This window comes from Acanthochromis polyacanthus, chromosome 20 (assembly GCF_021347895.1).
Source record: "Acanthochromis polyacanthus isolate Apoly-LR-REF ecotype Palm Island chromosome 20, KAUST_Apoly_ChrSc, whole genome shotgun sequence".
In the NCBI taxonomy this organism is placed as follows: Eukaryota; Metazoa; Chordata; class Actinopteri; family Pomacentridae; genus Acanthochromis; species Acanthochromis polyacanthus.
Window position 1 is genome coordinate 3,182,613 of NC_067132.1, and position 19,336 is coordinate 3,201,948.

The 19,336-nt window shown below is 41.0% G+C and overlaps 1 protein-coding gene across 1 annotated transcript in view; it reads left to right on the forward strand.

Annotated features, from left to right (window-relative positions):
• The window catches only part of cnn3a (calponin 3, acidic a), a 29,674-nt gene extending 17,500 nt beyond the window's left edge, over nucleotides 1–12,174 (forward strand). Inside the window, exons 2-7 of the mRNA XM_022213434.2 lie at nucleotides 4,607–4,728; nucleotides 6,989–7,055; nucleotides 7,302–7,439; nucleotides 7,528–7,644; nucleotides 8,992–9,138; nucleotides 11,071–12,174. Coding sequence (XP_022069126.1) covers nucleotides 4,607–4,728; nucleotides 6,989–7,055; nucleotides 7,302–7,439; nucleotides 7,528–7,644; nucleotides 8,992–9,138; nucleotides 11,071–11,412 — 933 coding nt within the window. The 3' untranslated portion in view covers nucleotides 11,413–12,174. The remainder of the gene's footprint in view (nucleotides 1–4,606; nucleotides 4,729–6,988; nucleotides 7,056–7,301; nucleotides 7,440–7,527; nucleotides 7,645–8,991; nucleotides 9,139–11,070) is intronic.
• The last annotated feature ends 7,162 nt before the right edge of the window (nucleotides 12,175–19,336 follow it).

A 19,336-nucleotide genomic window follows, 5' to 3' on the forward strand; every position in this document is an offset into this window, starting at 1 on the left:
TGGAGAAAATCCAGGAAATCAGCAGTTTGAGTCTGCCACCAACAATCGCAGTCAAAGCACTGAGATCACGTTTGTTCCTCATTCAGATGTGAACATTAACTGAAGCTCCCCGCTGGTATCTGCAGGATTTTCTACACTGGAATACTGCCACATCCAGCATTTCCTCCCCTGCATGCACTACAGATTGAGTAGTGGCAGCTCATTTGGAAACAAATATAATAGTTGAAAAACTCACCAACCATATATGTTGGTTAAAATGAAAAACAGACCACTGTCACGCACAGAGTGATGCATCCAACGTCCAGCTGTCATATTCCATATATTTACATCATCTCTGGGCACTTCATGTGGTAAGCTGAAGAACTTGCAATAAAAACAGAAAACCGACAAGAACAATACCCATTAGACAGCACTTTGGCAACGGGAATAAAAAAGACCTGTGAAGTGTAAAGGCCTCTACACACTGTGTGATTTGCACAGTCTTACAAGTCCACAGCTTGCTCCACTGTACCACATGAATCTAATAATCTTTGGGCATGATGTAAAGTTTGCTCTGTGCAGACTAACGATGAAAACGCAGCTGAATCTCACTGTACAATGAGTCAACTTGAAGGCGTAAGAATAAAACATCATAAGCGTGCGCCGTCCATCTATAGAGGGTCACATTATTTAATAGCATAAACTAGGTGCTGTTGCCACTGTTTACAGCAGTGTATGCGTCTGTGTTTGCTAGCCACTAATTTCAGGTTACTAACCTGGAAGCTGCAATTCTGCCACTATATTATATCCTTCTATGCTTCGTTCTTTTTTGTCCAGTTGTAGTACGAGCTGGAGGACACAGCAAAAATGCTTCAGCTGCCACAACTCTACTAGGCTGTCTTCTACATGCTTGTTTTGATGCGTTTTGTCACCGCAAGTCATCTATCTGGGTTTACTGATCAGTACGTCATTTCATCCTGCAGGTCTATTGGTTAGTTATTTGTCGTAGGTCCACCAGCATCACACTGTGAGATGATCACAACAAATTTCTGACACTGTCAGAATTTTATGGCAGCTTGTCTTTGGTCACCATGACAACGGCCGTCCTTGAACCTGTCTCACAGCGTGACATAGGACCACCGATTTAAAGCCAAGACCAAAGATACTGCCATGATTCTCTCACCATTGTTATCTTTGATCTAGGACGGCCGATAATCACACAGTGTGTAGAGGCCTTTAAGGGAGCAAGAATGGGATAGCAAAGAAAACAAATGAGGATAATAAACACTGGACAGGTTGGTGAGGCCAGTAATTGGCGATCAAGAAGGTGTAGCTCTGAGTTTTGAGATGCCTGCAGAGAGGACAAAACCAAACTATGGGAGAGAGAAGGCACAAAGTCCAGAGGTTGCAGTGGTAGCATGTAACTCTATGGAAAGTAGAGAAGCAGAGTAGGCCTACAGCCGCAGAGCTAAGGGATGGCTGAGGCTCACCTTTTCATTTAAGGCCCTGCTTCCCATTCTGCTGGAAGTAATGCATTGACTTGGTTTTAAGCATCACTTTGAGACAGGCTAGTCCTAATTTTGACACTATCACAGGACTACACAGAGAGGCAAACAACCACATTCACCTTGAACATCACTGGACCAAGTGCACTGAAGTTACAAGAGACTTGTTGTAAAATAATGCAAGAAGAATGTCTCTCCTGTGACAGTTTCTAGTGAGGCTTAAAACTTTTTAAAAAGCACAAACTGTAATATCTATCTTCTGATCCTTTACTGTCAGTGTTACGGGACAACAATATTTATTAAAGACTTCTATTATATTTGTTGTTATTAAATCCAGCAGTGAAATAACCATGCTATTCATTATAAATTCTGTCAGAACCGTCGATGTGGTTCCTCATGTGCATGGTGCTGTTGTTAGATATGGAGCATAGAAACATCAACATATTTAGGAAAAGGACTTCATTCATACCTTTATTGCACATTAAAAACTACATTTTTAACCATTTTAATCTGGAAAGCTGTGTAATACTACATAAAAATGAAATAAATAAATAATGTTTGTTGAAGTAAATACCAGAGACTGAGCTGAATATCCAGTGCAACCTCATTTTTACTAAAAAGTATAAATTACAGTGGAGATGATAACACGAGAAACCACAATATAAAATAATACTTCATATATGGTTTACAGCATTTAGTGCAGCAGCCTTTAGACTTAGAACATTAAAATATGCCAACAGAAGATCTGTCATTCTTCCCTGGTTTGGTAGCAGCCTTCCACCTGCATCTCTCTGTGGTACCAGAGAAGATGATCTCCATGGATGCTGCACCTCCATCACTGCTGCACTGAGGTTTGAGACATCCCACAGGTCATTGCCATTGCAGTAGACAGAGAAAGCTCTTCTACCACAGACAACCACAGCTCAATGTTCATGTTCTCTGTGGCCCTCAGCCCATATCAGTGATCCCGTCCAAGGCTGGAAGGAACACGGTGCAAAACACATCCAGAAGGCCTTTTTTAAAATTCCAATTGCAGGTAATGTTGTCAACAAACTCCTTTAAAATTGGGGTGAAGAGTAAAAGGAGGGGTTATGAATGCACTGACTGCAGTAGAATGGAAAATCTAATATTTTTGGTCTGTTTTTTAAAACTCTGAGTTGGATGAGACAAAGAACATTGGACAATATAGTGTATTCTTTATTGTTTTATTTAAGTGTATCATAATGTAAGCGACAGAGAAAAAGGGAAAAAAGGTACAGCATTCTGATTAGATGAACTCCACATTTGTCTAACTACTCTCTAACTACCGTTCCAAATATGGTCTCTTCTGGCTCCAAAAAACCCAGCATGGTGACCAGGAAGAACAAACTCCTGGCTGCACTTTCTCAGTCCACCAACCAGTGTGTGACCACTCGGTGGCTGTGTTCATCTCTCTACAGTCTGTGCTCATATATTATTAGTGTCTTATTTCAGGCTATATGGGACTTACTTAGGTTATCTCTCCAGGCTACGTGAAAACAGCACTGCGTCTCCAGTTTTTGTGATGCCCGCTATAAAATGTGCATTTGTGAATTACACCATGGAGGTAGTTTCCTCTGATTTATTGCCTTCTTTTTCAACAGTGTCGAGTGTCAAACGTAGTGAGGGATTCACTTGTGTGGGATGTGAGGCTGGTGGCTCTCCATTGTACTGACACATGCCACTGAATTAACCAAAAACAAAATAGTTTCATAAAACTTTCACTCATCAGTCCAGAGGATGTTATCCCAAAAGTCTTGGAGCTCATCCAGATATTTTTGTGCAAATTCCAGCCAAGCTGTTCCCTTCTTTTTGCTCAGGAGTGATTTGCGTGTTGCAGCTCTTCAACAAAGTCCAATTTTTCCCCAGTGTGTCTTCATTGTGCAATCATGTAGATGACCCTTAGCTGAAGTCAGTGAGGTCTGTAGATCTTTTGATGTTCCTCAGGGTACTTTTGTGGTCTCTTGGATTAGATATCAACATGCTCTTAGAGTAATGTTAGTAGGTCGGCCGCTCCTGGGAAGGTTCTCCACTGTTCCATGTTTCTCACTTTGTGGATAATGTCTCTCACTGTGATTTTCTGGAGGCCCAGAGCCTTAGAAATGGCTTTGTAACCCTCCAGACTGATAAATGTCAATGACTTTATTTCACTTCTGTTCTTGAATCTCTTTAGAACGTGGCATCATGTGCTGCTTTTTGAGATCCTTTAGCTGCTTCACAACACCAGACAGGTGCTATTTAGGAATGTTTAGATTCAACAAGCCTGGATTGTCTTTGATTTATATTAAAATTAGTTTGATATCTGAAACATTTATGTGTGACAAATAGAAGATAACTGTAGGTGGGCAAATACTTTCTCAGAGCACTGTTAATGTTCTGCAGAATGATGTTTTACTATTCCAATAAAATTTGAGATATAGAATCCCAATTATGTTTTTTCTTGCTCTTCCATGGTTCATTTTCTAGTTTGATATGAGATTTAATTAACCCACACCACTTACACTTATCATTGTAGATTATTACTTGGATTAAGGTGAGGTTATTACTGTTTCAAAACAAGCAAAATCAGCTTGTAGGGCTGCACTGTAGGGCAGTGGTACTGATGAGAAGTTCGGAGGTTCAGCCCCACTGCTGCCAAGCTGCCATTTCACAGTGTGGTGCTCATGTTTTAAATATCCGGCTGCTTTTGGAAGTAGGATCAGAAGATCCACCGGGCTCATGATTATCAAGCCCTGACCCATAACTTAAGTCAGGACAGGTCAGAATCTTTTGCTACCTCACACAGTTACACTTTTCATAGCAGGAAAAACACAGGTAGAATTAATAACATAAGCAGCAGATGTAATTTTTTTTATCTGCTGAGATGTGGTTGAAAGTTTTGGAAACTGCAGTAAGTCAGGACCTTGAGTTGACTTTGATTTTAGAGGATTGTTTTTTTGATAAATCCAGTAAGCCATGATGGTGAAATCCCAGAAGAATACAGACATCGTTAATTCACCTGTACAAAGATAGTACTTGTCAAAATGTTCATCTGTCTCTCAAAGTGGTGTGGTGCCGCTGTTTTCCCAAAATAAAATGTAGATATAATACTTTTTGTCTTTTAGATTGCTCAGAAATATGACCCACAAAAAGAGGAGGAGCTTCGCTTCTGGATTGAGGAGGTAACAGGGATGCCTATTGGAGAGAACTTTCAGAAAGGCCTGAAGGATGGAGTCATCCTCTGCGAGTAAGTTCTCTTTATATATGTGTTTATTAGGGCTGCCCCAAATAGTGGTTTCTGGCCTCCGAATATTCGGGCCCTATTAAAGACGAATATCCGGATATTCGTTCCGCCCCATAACGTCCGACCGGGGGGGGACCGGAGTCGGCAGCCACCTGACCATTTGGGTGGTGTTTACAAACATGAATGGAGGAGCCGAAATGAGCCGAAGAACACGGCGGGATGAGCCGATAAGGGCCGAAGGTGCAGGGAAGAGACGAGCTCCGAATACTTTCGTCTGGGGGGAGGAGGGGGTGATCACATCGACATATGTGTATATGTTATAGACATATGTGTATATGTTTATGTGATCACAGGACGAGATGAGCCGATGTGGGCCGAAGGCGGAGGGAAGACAGTAACGCTGCATATTCTTTCCGCCAGGTGACGTCCGACGACGGGGGGGAGGGGGGTGGAGCAATATTCGGATACCAAAATTAATATCCGGATAGTGCCGTAGCGAACGAATATTCGGATATTCGGGATATCCGGGTCCAGCCCTAGTGTTTATGTGTACTTGTATTACCAATGCTATAAAGACACAGATCTGTTAGTAAAGTCAGATGTTGGGCTCTAATCATCCTTATCTTCCCTGGAGAGCAATTCTCTATGATGTTAATAGTTAAATGGGTCAGACTAAGAGTGAAGCTTAATCTGTACAAATGGAATCCAAGGTAATGTATTGTCCTCAGAAGTCATCTAAAATGTGTATGAGCTCTGTAATATGGTTAGAAACAAGCTGCTCCATAAAGACTTATCAAAACCAATGGACGTTTCCAGAAAATTAGTGCTTAACTTCTGTTTAATTGAAGGTGTCATTTTTTTCTGAAATGTCTGCCGTCTAATTAAATCACAGGTCAGACAGTCCTGGTTTTTCCAGCCATTTTCCCATTAATCTGTTGGATAATTCTGCTAAAGACCTCGCCATTGTGTGAATGTTTTGGTGTTATGTTTTCTTTTGAGAGCCAATGGCCGATAACCAGTAGTGAATAATATCGATCGTCTTGTTAGAGTTCTGACGTTCATGTGATGCCAGTTGCCACCCTGAGCAGGACAAAGCATTCCAACACACCCATCAGAGAGTTAGCAAAAACATTAGGCGTGGACGAATCAACTGTTTGGTGCATTCTTAAAAAGAAAAACTGCACTGGTGAATTCAGAAGACGGCAGAAAACAAGTGTGGTGGACGACAGAAGAATCCTTTCTCTGGTCAAGAAAAACCCCTTCACAGTAGATGGCCAGATCAAGAACACTCTCCAGGAGGTACAAGTCAACAATTAAGAGAAGACTTCACCAGAGTGAATACAGAAAGTTCACCACAAGATGTAAACGACTGGTGAGCCTCAAAACAGGAAGTTCAGATTAGAGTTTGATTAAAAAAAAAAAAATCTAAAAGAGCCCGTCCAGTTCTGGAACAACATCTTATGGACAGATGAGACAAAGATCAACCTGTAGCAGAAAGATGGGAAGAGAAGAGTCTGGAGAAGAGAAGGAACTTCTCAAGATCCAAAGATACCAGCTCATCAGTGAAGCAGGGTGGTGGTAGTATCATGTTGTGTGCATGGATGGCTGCCAATGGAACTGGTTCTCTAATATTTATTGATGATGTGACTGCTGACAGAAGCAGTAGGATGAATTCTGAAGCGTTTCTGATAATGTATACTGATAATATCTGCTCATATTCAGCCAAAGCTTCAGAACTCATTGGATGGAGCTTCAGGGATGGACAATGACCCAAAACATATTGTGAAAGCAACCAAAGAGTTTTAAGGCAAATGAGTGAAATGTTCTGCAGTGGCTAAGACAGTCACCTGAAAATTCCCCAAGACCCAGCAGGAAGTGAAGACTGCAGCAGTAGAGGCCTGGCAGAGCATCACCAGGAACCAAACCCAGCATCTGGTGATGTCTCTGGGTTCCACACTTCAGGCTGTCATCGACTGCAACCAAACATTAAAGTCACAATTTGATTTATGATTATTTTAGTTGGTCCAATTATGTCTGGTCCCTTAAAAGGTGGAGGGTTCATATCAAATGTGGTGTAAATCCTCCACCGTTCACCTGATTTGGATGTAAAAACCCTCAAAGGATTCATTTCAAATCAATTATGGGGGTGTACAGATCCCAAATGCTGAAAATTGTGTCCATGTCCAAATATTTATGGATCTGACTGTACAGTAAGAAATCACATTATGTTCTGATACATGCTGTGCTTTCATGTTTCTCTTAGGCTCATTAATAAGCTGCAGCCTGGTTCAGTAAAGAAGATCAACCTTTCACAGCTCAACTGGCACAAGGTAAGACCGTTTCTCATCTGTCCACAATGCAGTCCTCATAACAAAACCTGAGTGAAGAAAAGTAGCTCAGCAGTCAGCATCAGAAATGGTAAATTTAGCTCCCCTAAAAGAAGTCCCAGCCCGTCAGGCTTTGAGGCAAACTGTACTTTTTCATTAAGTGTTCACTTTTCAACAACTGTTTTATTTGTGCTGTTATTGTTGCAGCCCTGATCACTTCTTTTTTCTTCTTTCTGTTGCTCTCTGCAGCTGGAAAACCTTGGGAACTTCATCAAAGCTATCCTGGCCTATGGCCTAAAGCCCAATGACATCTTTGAGGCCAATGACCTGTTTGAAAATGGGAACATGACACAAGTCCAGACCACACTGCTTGCTCTGGCTAGCATGGTGAGTCAGTACACAGTGCAGAGGAGCACTTTCTCTGTTGTTATAAAACACAAACCCTGTATTACATCAGTCCTTGTCTTTCTGCCAGGCAAAGACCAAAGGTATGGACACAAAGATTGATATCGGGGTAAAATATGCCGACAAACAAGCTCGACATTTTGATGATGAGAAGATCAAGGCTGGGCAGTGTGTCATTGGACTGCAGGTAACTGTGGCCTGGGGCAGTTTGTGATCCTGGAAAAAGATTTGTGGATTAGTCCAAGTCCCTTTGTTTCTTTCCTGTTAACAGAGTCAAGCTGTGTGTGATCACCAGAAATGGTGTCAGTCCAAACATAGAACAAACCGCTGCCAGACGTGAGGAGATGCTCTCTGAATCTGACAAGTGTAGTGGATTCAAATCACAGTTTTTAAGGCCAACAAATGAACAGATTTTGCTACAGTAGACATCACTGGGAGCTGATTATTAGTTTGTTTGAAAATCATTTAACATTTGTGTACTCTTTAAAGCAGGGGTGTCCAACATGCGGCCCGCGAGCCAAAAGAGGTCCTCCAGAGGGTCCAATCCGGTCCTGAAAGTGTAAAAATTACAGAGAAGACATTAACTGCAGATTGTAAATTAGTAAAACTATGAATTTAAAATAATTTCTAGACCATGACAAGTAGATTTGATCATAAAGAAAAATACTAGATTGTTCATTCATTGTTCTTTTTCATTTTGTCTCATTGTTGTAATGTTTTGTCTTGTTTTTGTTGTTTTTTATCTTTTTTTGTCTGACTTTCGTCGCTTGTTTTGTGTTTGTATTGTTCTGTGTTTCCTTTTTGTCTAGCTTGTGTTTTTTGTCATTTGGAGTTTTGCTTTATTGGTTGTGTTGTGTATCGTATTTGTTGTTTTTTTTCATGGTTTTGTCATTTTTTTGTCTCGTTTGTTTCCATTTTTGTTGCTTTGTAACTTTTTGTCTACTTTTTTGTCTCATTTTTGTTTAATTTCATGTCATTTTGTTTCTCATTTTTGTTGTTTTGTGTCTCATTGTCGTCATTTTGTGTCTCATTTTTGTAATAGTTTGTCTTGTTTTTGATGTTTTTTGTCATTTTTAAAGAAAAATACTATATCTTTCAATTCCATATACCTGTGACTAAATGTTTTGTGTCTTTGTAGATAAACTGATCTGGAAGTTGTAATGTGTAAATGATAAACTGAGGTATCATGTTGTTGAAATTGAATTTATTTTTCTTAACAAATTTCAAGTTGTTCATAATATTTTGCAAAAGGATAATTCCTTTAATGTGAACATTTTTCAGAACGTGCTTCTTTGCACTAAAACTCAGAAAAAATTTGGAGTTATTTCTAGGTTATTCTGCTGTGGTTTTACTGCTCTGGTCCACTGGAGATCAAACTGGGCTGAATGTGGAACCTGAACTAAGGGTTTGACTCCCCTGCTTTAAAGCTTCACAAACAACCAGCCTTGTCAAACATAGAGGCCTAGCTGCCTTAAATCTAGAAAAAATCCCCAGAACACTACAGCTTTGGTGATGTGGTGACTTTTGTCCTTAGATGGGAACCAACAAGTGTGCAAGTCAGACTGGAATGACTGCTTATGGAACCAGAAGACATCTGTATGATCCGAAGACTCAAACCGACAAACCCTATGACCAGACCACCATCAGTTTGCAGATGGGAACCAACAAAGGAGCCAGCCAGGTTAAAACCCTCTCCTCTTTTCATTTTGCTCTGACGGGATATTTTTAAAATTGTAATAAATCCCTATAGGGTACCAAAACCAACAATCTTAGACTATAATATGACTAACAAAATCCACAAACCTTGTGGACTGTTACGTGCTCACACTGCTTAGCTGCCAGCTTATAAAAGCCCATTTCATTCTTCATGGATTTATTGGAGTAACGGTACTGGCAGTGCTAGCATGCAGTCATAGCTGATTACACCTGGTTAAACAACTGTGTCTGCATGATTTTTTAAAGGTCATTCCACCCAAATTACAGACACAAACAAGATCACACTTCAGTTCTACTGGCCCCTGTCTATGCCAGTAGCTTAATTTCATTTACTTTATTCTTGTTTTGAGAACTCCGTCTCTGGGATTTGTTCCTCCACCCTCATACAGTCGGGGAAATGTAAGCCTACATAAAGGAATTCAACAGCTTTTAGAGGACCTAATTTCTGATCTAGAAAGTAGTTTTTTGAACACTGTTGTTTTCGTGGATCATTTAGAGCCACCAGGTACTGTGAGTGGGGGCACGTTGTTTCACTTTGAGTAACAGATCCAAGAATTGAAAGCATTTCACACTGAAAACGCTGCACAGAGGATTGTAATGCTGTCACACAGGATTTACAATCCTAAACAGTTAACACAGAAACAACAAGAAAAGCAGTCAGAGAGTGCAGTACTCCTGCAAAGCTGCTCATTCTCCCCATGTGGCATTGTTGGAAATGCAGCATTTTTCTTTAGAAATGCAGCATATTTTTGTAGAAATGCAGCTTTTTTTAAATTAGTCATTGATGATCAGAAATCACAGCAACATAGAATGTGTCCATTTAATATAGATGTACCCACAAACAACATGACTTTGCACTGAGCACAGGCGTGTGTTCTGCATGTGTACGTTACATACGGATACTGAATCACGTGACCTAAATATGTAGCGGACGGCGGGAATTGATGCGACTCAGAAACACCCCCACAGTTTAATCAATTGTTCCTTGTATCATTTCTGATGGATAAGTCCTGATAAGTCCTCAGTGGTGGATTTGTAGTAGGATCACAGTCAGCTGTAGTGTTCACTTGTTGTCATGGTTACAGTGACACCGTGCTGCTATCTGGCAATGACAAAGAAATCTTTAACAAATCTGTGGATCCAGACTGTAAGCTGCATCACTGCCAGAATCTAATCACCTGGTCTTTGAGTCATTTCTGACCTCCTCTGATTTCATTCAAATCCGTCAGTCCATTTTTGAGTAACGATGTGAACAGACAGACAGACAAACCAACGCCAATTGTCACGTAACTCCACCATGTTCTTTGGCGGATTAATTATTTTCACTTTTGCTGCAGCGTTCAGAAGGTCAGCTGTAGAATTAATCATTTCAGTTGCATTCTCGCCTACCTGAAGTGCTCTTCTGCATGTCATTTGTGACTGCACTGATATTTCTTCCCCAAACACCCTCTGGTGAAATGAAAGCCATGGCTCATCTCACAGAGAACCTGTTGGGTGAAGAGTGTCAACTGTTTAGTTTTTAAGGTCATTTTTCTACTTTGTAAGCGGCACGAACTAAGCTCCATTCACCTCTGAATTACTAGGCTGTGGGCAGAAATCTCAGAGATACATCTGAAAACCTGGACGGCTAAAAGCTAAGCTGCTTACATGACGAAATTCTGAACAGATGAAGGGAGAAATGTTGTGATATACAATGTTGTGGAGATTTACACTAAGAGTTTACCAGACTTTCACTGAATCCTTCTTCTCTAGGTGGAAACATAAAACCATTTAAACCAACTAAAACCATTTAAATTCATGATCAGTTTGGATGACGGATAATTCATTATTGATGACTTTCTATAATTATGTTTTTCTACAAGAATTTGTCTAATTGTTGCATTGTGGTTTTCTGCAGGCGGGCATGTCAGCCCCTGGTACCCGCAGAGACATCTTTGACCAGAAAGTGGCGCTGCAGCCGCTGGACAACTCTACCATTTCTCTCCAGATGGGCACCAACAAGGTGGCCTCCCAGAGGGGGATGAGCGTCTACGGCCTGGGCAGACAGGTTTATGACCCCAAGTACTGCGCCCCGCCGACTGAGCCGGTCATCCACACCAACGGCAGCCAGGGCACCGGCACCAACGGCTCCGAGATCAGCGACAGTGACTATCAGGCTGAATTCCAGGAGGACGAGTACCACGGAGGTTATCACGATGACTACAGCTCCCATTACAATGACCAGAACATTGACTATTAGTGGAGACCTGCAGCTTCAGAGCAGTATTAACACATGTGTTTTATGAACTACACAACGGAGGCGGTCTTTTGCTTTCCTCACTAGTCTTTTTATTTTCCTGAAGCATAAAATGAAACATTGCCTTTGAGTACTTTCCTTCTTCATCTAGACTCTTTGATCTGACCAGCAGAGGTTGTAAGAAGCTGTAGTAGCATAGTGTAATGAGATGCAGTGACCATTTTTTAAGCTTAAGCGCAGTCTTTTTAATAACCCCTTCTTAAAAGATGCCTCCAGATGGATCACTGAAGTAGTGATAATGTCGCTGACCTGTTGTGTAGTATCGGGTGAAGCTGCTGCATCCCAGTGTTTGTGTTCCAGGACTTGCTGATCCCTGTGAAAGGAATTGTCATGTGTAGTCCTCAACTACAGCAATTTATGTGCCTCTCCTTTGTATTCTCTGTGTATTTGTTCTCACAGCCAGTTTGGGACACTGGTGTTCTTAAATTTGGTTTTACTAAGCTTAATTACTAGATAGTTGTGTTGCTGTTTTCATATGATAGGCATGCAAATCCTGATGACTGTCTGATAGTGCAGATGACTCAACCTGAGCTCACTCTGTTACAGCTAGACATCCTGGTGCATCACATGAGTTACGTTTTAAATTTTGTTCTCTTTGTATTCCCAAACTGTATTTATTGCAGTGACTTTCAGTGTAAAACAGTCCAATGCTCTATGGTTCATAAAGAAAACATTATGTTATAAATAAAGCCTGTAATTCTGAAAGCCTGTCAGCACACTGTTGTTACCAACATACTGCACATTAGGACAAGGTGGTAACATTTAAGAGCATTTTAGGCCTTCCAAACAGAGTGGAAAGACTGAAGCCCTGGGATGGGAGTGTGCAGCTTTGAGGTTAAGCATTCTGGTGGTTAATTCATAGCGAAGAGCAGCAGCATGGAGACCGCTAAGAAACTGTCAATAGTACACACACTGTTATTTTTAGAATGCAGAAAAGAATCACGTTTAAATATAGAGGATGATTGGTTTTGTATACTGGATAACTCTGTTTTAAAGAGGCATTTTGTTGAAGGCTGAAGGGAGCTACCAGGTGATGGTCAGTAATTTTGTACGGTCAACAAAAACCACTTAGACATAAGTCAACACTTAATAATGTGCTACGGTCGTAACAAGCCTTGTGTCTGTGTCAAAATTCTGATTTAGTTGCCTCCATAAGGAGAATCTCCCATTGATGATGAAGGATTAGGAGTGTTTGAGCGGCAAAAGCCAACCTTTCAAAGTAAATGAAATAGAAAAGTACAAAAGGTAGACAAAGGTAAGGGATAACATGCTGTGTCCTTAGTGTGGTTAGAACTGAATATTTCATCTGGAGTTACAGAACAGAAAAAGACACCGTGATGGCTTTTAAGAATATTTAGAGCTCTCTGTTTACCTATACAGTAACCAGTGGTTATTTAGAGACGCAATGCTACAAGAGCTGCACAGTCCAGGAAAAATCAACAATATGTGGATGTCCAAAACCACATCAAGGAGCTATGAAGAAAACACACTGTTCATTTTAAATAAAGCCCACAGTACTACCAAATTATACCCAAGAATTTTATTTTTTTTAATCATCAAGGAAATATCTGCAATTCAATTAAATTCAGTTCAATTTTATTTATATAGCGCCAATTACAGGTTAAATGACAACAGATGCTTTACAGAACCCATATGAACCCCTGAGCAGCCCTAAGGGGATAGTGGCAAGAAAAACACCATTTTAACAGGAAGAACCCTCTAGCAGAACCCGGCTCTTTATGTGGGGGAACCATCTGCTGCTGAAGGAGGTAGAGAGTGATAGAAGAGGTGGTGAGGTAGAGGGACGTGAGGAACAAGGAACATATAACACACATTAGGATACATGCATAAGCTAGATGATGCAAAGTAGAAGCTAACATAAACTGATTCCTAGTTTCCTGTTCTGATGTACGGCTCTGGCATTAATTATATTACATATATAGCTGGTAGTAAAATTCAAACAGTATGTAGATGAAAATATCAAGTAAAGTGAGGGTGATGCAGAGTAGACTGATGGAAATGAGCAGCTGGAAGCAGTTGGCTGGAGGAAAGTCAGCAGCAGCATCCCACAGTGGACATGATGGAGACTGGACCAGTTGGTGGAACATCAACCACAGATCTGAAGCATCCAGCTCTGGGACCAGGGACACTCGGAGGAAGGACACAGGGACAAACGGAGTTAGTGGAATGCAGTAACGTATATATATTAAATGTAAAGGTAGATAGAGAAGGACTCAGTGCATCCAGAGAGGTCCCCCAGCATCCTAGGCCTATAGCAGCATGACTAGGGGCAGAACTTAGGGATGTCCAAGAGGAAGACTCCAGCTGACCCCCTCAGGGTCACCCAGTCAGCCCTAACGATAAGATCTGTCCAAAAGGAAGCACCCTCTTGCTAACCAGAGACTGAACTTTGTGGACTAAGTGATGCCTCTGTTCTTCAAAGACTTCTGGCCCTAATTTTGATCAGAAAAGTCAAATTTCTATCTTATAATATTTAACTATGTTACAGATGTGAATTCTCTTCTGTTCACTGCTGAGGACAATCTCTGTTACTACATATAATAATCGACTTCAATTACTGTGCAAATCATGTTGATGTAAAATAAACCACTTCACACATGCACTTAATAAACCTCAAATGCAACATTATGGTACAATGAAAAGTTTATGTAGTGGCATACTGTCAACTTGCCAGTTCAAAATGGAAACACTGTTAAGAAATATCCCACTATCTAGATGTGTAAGTGTGGTTTGGACTGTTGTTAAAGGATTACTCCAGTATCACACTTTCATGCATTTGTTAAACAACAAACACATGCAGCTCATTCACGGTAAAAACTGTTGGCTCAGAACAACTACTGGTGCAACTTTCAGCTGTGTGGACTAAAAATTACCATTTGGTCAAAATAAACACTTCAGAAAACACATTTTCACAAATGTTTTGTCATGAAGTGGAAGTTTCTTAGTGTATTCAGGCCAGACTTTACCAGAGGAAGATTTTTGTCTAAAGACTAAAAACATATCCGTTTATCTGTGTGTGTTTTTTCATTCCATTAAACTGTGTATTTAGTTTTCATGCTGTTTGACTGATTTAATCTATAATCAAGTATTGGCTGTTTTAAAAGTCATGACGAGCTTTGTCCAGTGCTGATGTGTGACTGTCCTGTTAAATTTAGACTTCTTCCAGTAAGTGGATCAGAAAAGCTTGTGTCTTCTCTGTGCTTCCAGTCAAGCACCCGGGGATTCGGAAAGTTGAAGACAAAGAGCATGTAGCCAATGAGCTTCATGAGAATGTAACAGCATTCATTCCAAGCCCCTCCTAACCCTCACCCCGCTGCACCGCCCCCCACCCGTCCACTGCTCAGGAATAATCAATGCTTTGTGCAGGTCTGCAGAATCCAGGATAAAAACGCAAGACTCAATTGTAGAGCCCAAAAAAGCATGGTAACCGCAGCAACCACAAAGGGGCCTGAAAGGGAAGGCATAAAACACAAGCAGTCCTGCAGGCCTGCCTTGCTGGGCGCAGAAACCAACCCAGCGGTACCCTCCCACTCTATACATTCTGCTAGCGGCCAGAAACACATCAAAGTTTTTGTGCCAAACACTTGAAAAATGAGGCCCAGTATTAGTTTCATTAGCTCTGCTGACAGCAACAACAATGCTCTGAAGCCGGGACTGAGAGCTGAGGTCAAAATTTAACAGTCAGCGTCAGCTTCTGACCGGAATCTGTGAAGTCTATGTGTGAAGATTTATGCTGACAATGATCCTGAGACAGAGATCCCCTGCTCGGTGCTACCATCCTGTTTGAACTGGTTTTGGTTTGTAGGTGATGATTATCAGCTGCATGTTGACAGTTGTAAAATAAATAGTCTGTAGTGCCAGTAAAAAGGCCGTGGAAACACTCTCCTCCTGTAAGGACTGGACTTTCTTTTTTCCACCAAAGTGGCTTAATATGTTAACCTTCCTGCTTACAAACGAGTTTTTGAAAGCGGTCATTCATAAGTCTTAACACTTTGGTCTCACATGGTTACCCCTCTGTATGCAGGCTATCACAGACATCCACATTTAATCCTTTGGTGCACAAAGTGACATATAAATGAAGTACAGTCCAGGCCACTGTGCATCAAGGAGAATGCATACCTCAACACTCATATAGTAACATGTAAATGGCCTGTTTCTTCTTTGAAAAAGGCATGAAAGACAGTGAAGATGTGGCTGTAGGTTCCTCGTCCTTTGTCCTTTTCCTTTTTTTTGTTTTTTTAATCACTGAGCACATCCCAGATTTATAACCAGAAGACAACACCACAGAGATGCATTAAGATATGGTTAGCTGACTATAAAGCTACTAGATTCATTCTGGTTGTGTTGATGCTAGTGTGAGGAACTACCATGAAGCATCGGCTTTTTACGTGCTGTGGACTCACCCCCCCGGTCGACTGTGGGGTTTGAAATCCACTGATCTTTTCCACAATCACAATCACTTGGTTTTGATTTTAGATTATGCTATTTATTAATAGCATAATTGAGACTCATAAAACTCATAAAAAAGTTTAAAACTGTGTGGTGCTACAGAGCTTTGGTCAAATATTTAAAGTTTTAAGTAGGAAATGTGCAGCGTTAAGACGACTGAGGAGCTGATGCATCTCAGAGTTTATTACTGGGAGTTGACAGTGTTGGAATATTTAAATAAAGGCACTTAATGAGTGACATAAACAAGCAGAATGAGTATAAAAATGTACAATAAATACAGTTAAAGTGTTGTTCAAGGGTCAAATCATCGTAGAATTTCAAAATAAAAGACCATTTTAAAGTGATTTAGTGAAATGTGATGCATGCATTCAGTTAAAAACATCTTTTTTTATACGCTGGGTTCTGCTCAAAGTTTCTTCCCCTTTAAAGGGAGTTTTTCTTGCTGCTGTTCCCTTAGGGCTGCTCTGGGGGTTCAGGTATGGGTTCTGTAAAGCATCTTGAGACAGTCTGAATAGTAACTGGAACTATATAAATAAAACTGATTAATTGAATTGAATCTGAATGGTAGCAGTGGAATAATGACATCACTATGCCTTCAATGTGACGTTGAACATGGAATTCAGTTTGAAGCGACAAATGGAAGTCTTCCTTTGTGAAGCCTTGAGTTAGTAAGTACTGACATCGCTCCACTTCAGTGAACAGGAAGAGAGTAAATTAGCTTGCTTCTTAAAACAAAGGCTTTTAAATGACTTTTCTGTCAGTTGGATGAATTATTGCTTTTGATCATCAAAATCAGGATAGAGTCTGCTGTGAGGACTGATGGAATACAGTCTGCACTGCTCACATCATGAGCATCATGTTACCGCCTTCATTCATCCAGGAGATTGAAGTCATGAAGAAATATCTTCAAACCAGAATAGCTCAAACATGTTGAGTCAGCCTGCAAAAGAAAGCCCTGAGTTTAAGGCTGGTTTATGACCCACATCATATGAAAGCTTTGTTCTTATTCAGTAGAATGTAGCCTGTAGCACTGAATAAAGCTGTTTTTTTTGGCAGGGAAGGGCCTGTCTTTTTATGTTCAGACTGATGCAATACCAGCATGGCAGCATGAACAATCCAGCAACATTCAGCTACTGATTGTTTAAATCAAAGCACTTTTATTTAACAGATTAGTAACACATCAAACTGAACTCTTGGGGATTATTTCTGCAGAATAATCATGACTTTGAGATGACAGAATGACTGACGACTCAAAGCTTTTGCAGACACACACCCTGAAGCTATTTAAAAATCTATTTAGTTGAAAACGCAACTCCAGTGATGTCAAAAGTAAACTGTTACATTCAAAAGCTGCAGAAATTCTGAAACTATTTCAACCAAAGCAGCTTCAGAGCATTTCACACGATGAAAACTACTCGAGTAATCAGCTTATGTTTCTGGTGAATATTTGAGTCAAGAATTATACAATGATGTGAAAAACTACATGCAAACAAACTGTGTGTTTTTTCAACATGTTTGGATGAGCAAGCACTCTATCCTTGTTGCCTTCAGGTAAAGGTGAAAACAAATAATAAAGTTAACTATATGTAGCATTTTTAGAACTCTAAAATAAGTTTTAAATAGAAACAGATCAGTCGCCTCTGACATCTGCCCAGAGAGCAAATAGTTTGATACAAAACTGTCATCCCCTTTTTCAGAAGCGATAATCTGTCTGACCAAGAGGTGGTAGCATAATCACAGGATGTAAGGATGTGTAAAGTTGATCTATTCATGGTGACTTTTCTGGATAAAAATGTTGGCCTTTTCCTGATTTCAAATGAATGTAAAAACCACTGGCTCACCTGATTGACAGCTTCACACTTCCTGCTTAGCTATGTGCATTCAGTCAATCAAACTTTATTTATATGGCACTTTTCATACAATAAAAATGCAACACAAAGTGCTTCACAACACACTAAATTAGAAACAAGAACGTCCATCCCTCCCACCCTCAACATGTGCATATATACATGCAACTGCACATACACACACACATGCACACATGCACACACACTCTCACCACTGACAGTTGTGGAAAACGCCTCCTTGCGGCCGTCCACACCAGGAGGAGCTGCAGGCCATGACCACTAGGGGCGCCGACACACGGACAGACAGGGGGACCCTCATACCAAGGTGCAGAGCCCCCTCACCAGCCGGGCCAAAGGGACCCATGGACGGAACCCCCAGCAGCAGAGCAGATACAGGCCTCAATGTGGAGGACCCCAATAAGGAAACACTGGAGTTACAAACTAAACCTTTACAGTTAAGGCCTGAAACATAAGTAAAAAGGTTAAAAGTTAAGAGCAAAAATACATAAGATAATAAATAGAGAATGATAGAAACGATTTAAAAGGTCAGTTAAAAGCCTGATTAAAAAGGTGAGTCTTTAACCTTCTTTTGAAAACATCGATAGTCTCTGCAGTCCTGAGGTTCTCCAGCAGGCTGTTCCAGAGGCGGGGGCCATAGTGGCTAAATGCCACCTCACCGTGGGTTTTAGCTCTGGCTTGTGGTATAATTAAAAGGCTGCTGCCAGAGGACCTCAGGGTCCACGAGGATCAGTATATTTAAAGAAGATCAGATAAATAAGAAGGTGTAAGGCCGCTAAGACTTGTAAAAACTAATAAAAGAACCTTAAAATTGATCCTGAAGCTGACAGGGATTCAATGCAGTGACTTTAAAACTGGTGTAATGTGTTCCCACCCTCTGGTCCTCGTCAACACGCGTGCAGCTGAGTTTTGTAATAACTGTAGATTTAAAATACTGTTTTTGGGAAGACCAGGCAGCAGGGCATTACATAGTCTAAATGAGAGGAGATAAAAGCATGCATGAACTTTATTAATCTCACAAAGGAGAAATGTAACATTACAGGGCTCTTAGAAACAAAAACAAAAAACAGGAGTGCAAAAGTCACGAAAGTGCAAGTACAAGATAATAAATATTGCACATAATAACAACTACACAGTAGTGTTCTACAGTCTGATGGCAGTGGGGATGAAGGACCTGCGGTAGCGCTCCTTCTTGCACTGAGGGTGTCTGAGTCTCGTGCTAAAGGAGCTGCTCAGCTCCACTACAGTCCGGTGCAGTGGGTGGGAGCTGTTGTCCATGATGGATGAGAGCTTGGTCAACATCCTCCTCTCACCCACATCCATCACAGAGTCCAGTGGGCAGCCCAGGACAGAGCTGGCCCTCTTGGTCAGCTTGTTCAGTCTCTTCATGTCCCGCTCTGTGCTGCCCGGGGCCCAGCAGACGACAGCGTAGAGGAAAGCAGAGGCTACCACAGTGTCGTAGAAAGTCCTGAGTAGAGGTCTGCACACTCCGAAGGATCTCAGCCTCCTCAGAAGGTGGAGGCGACTCTGGC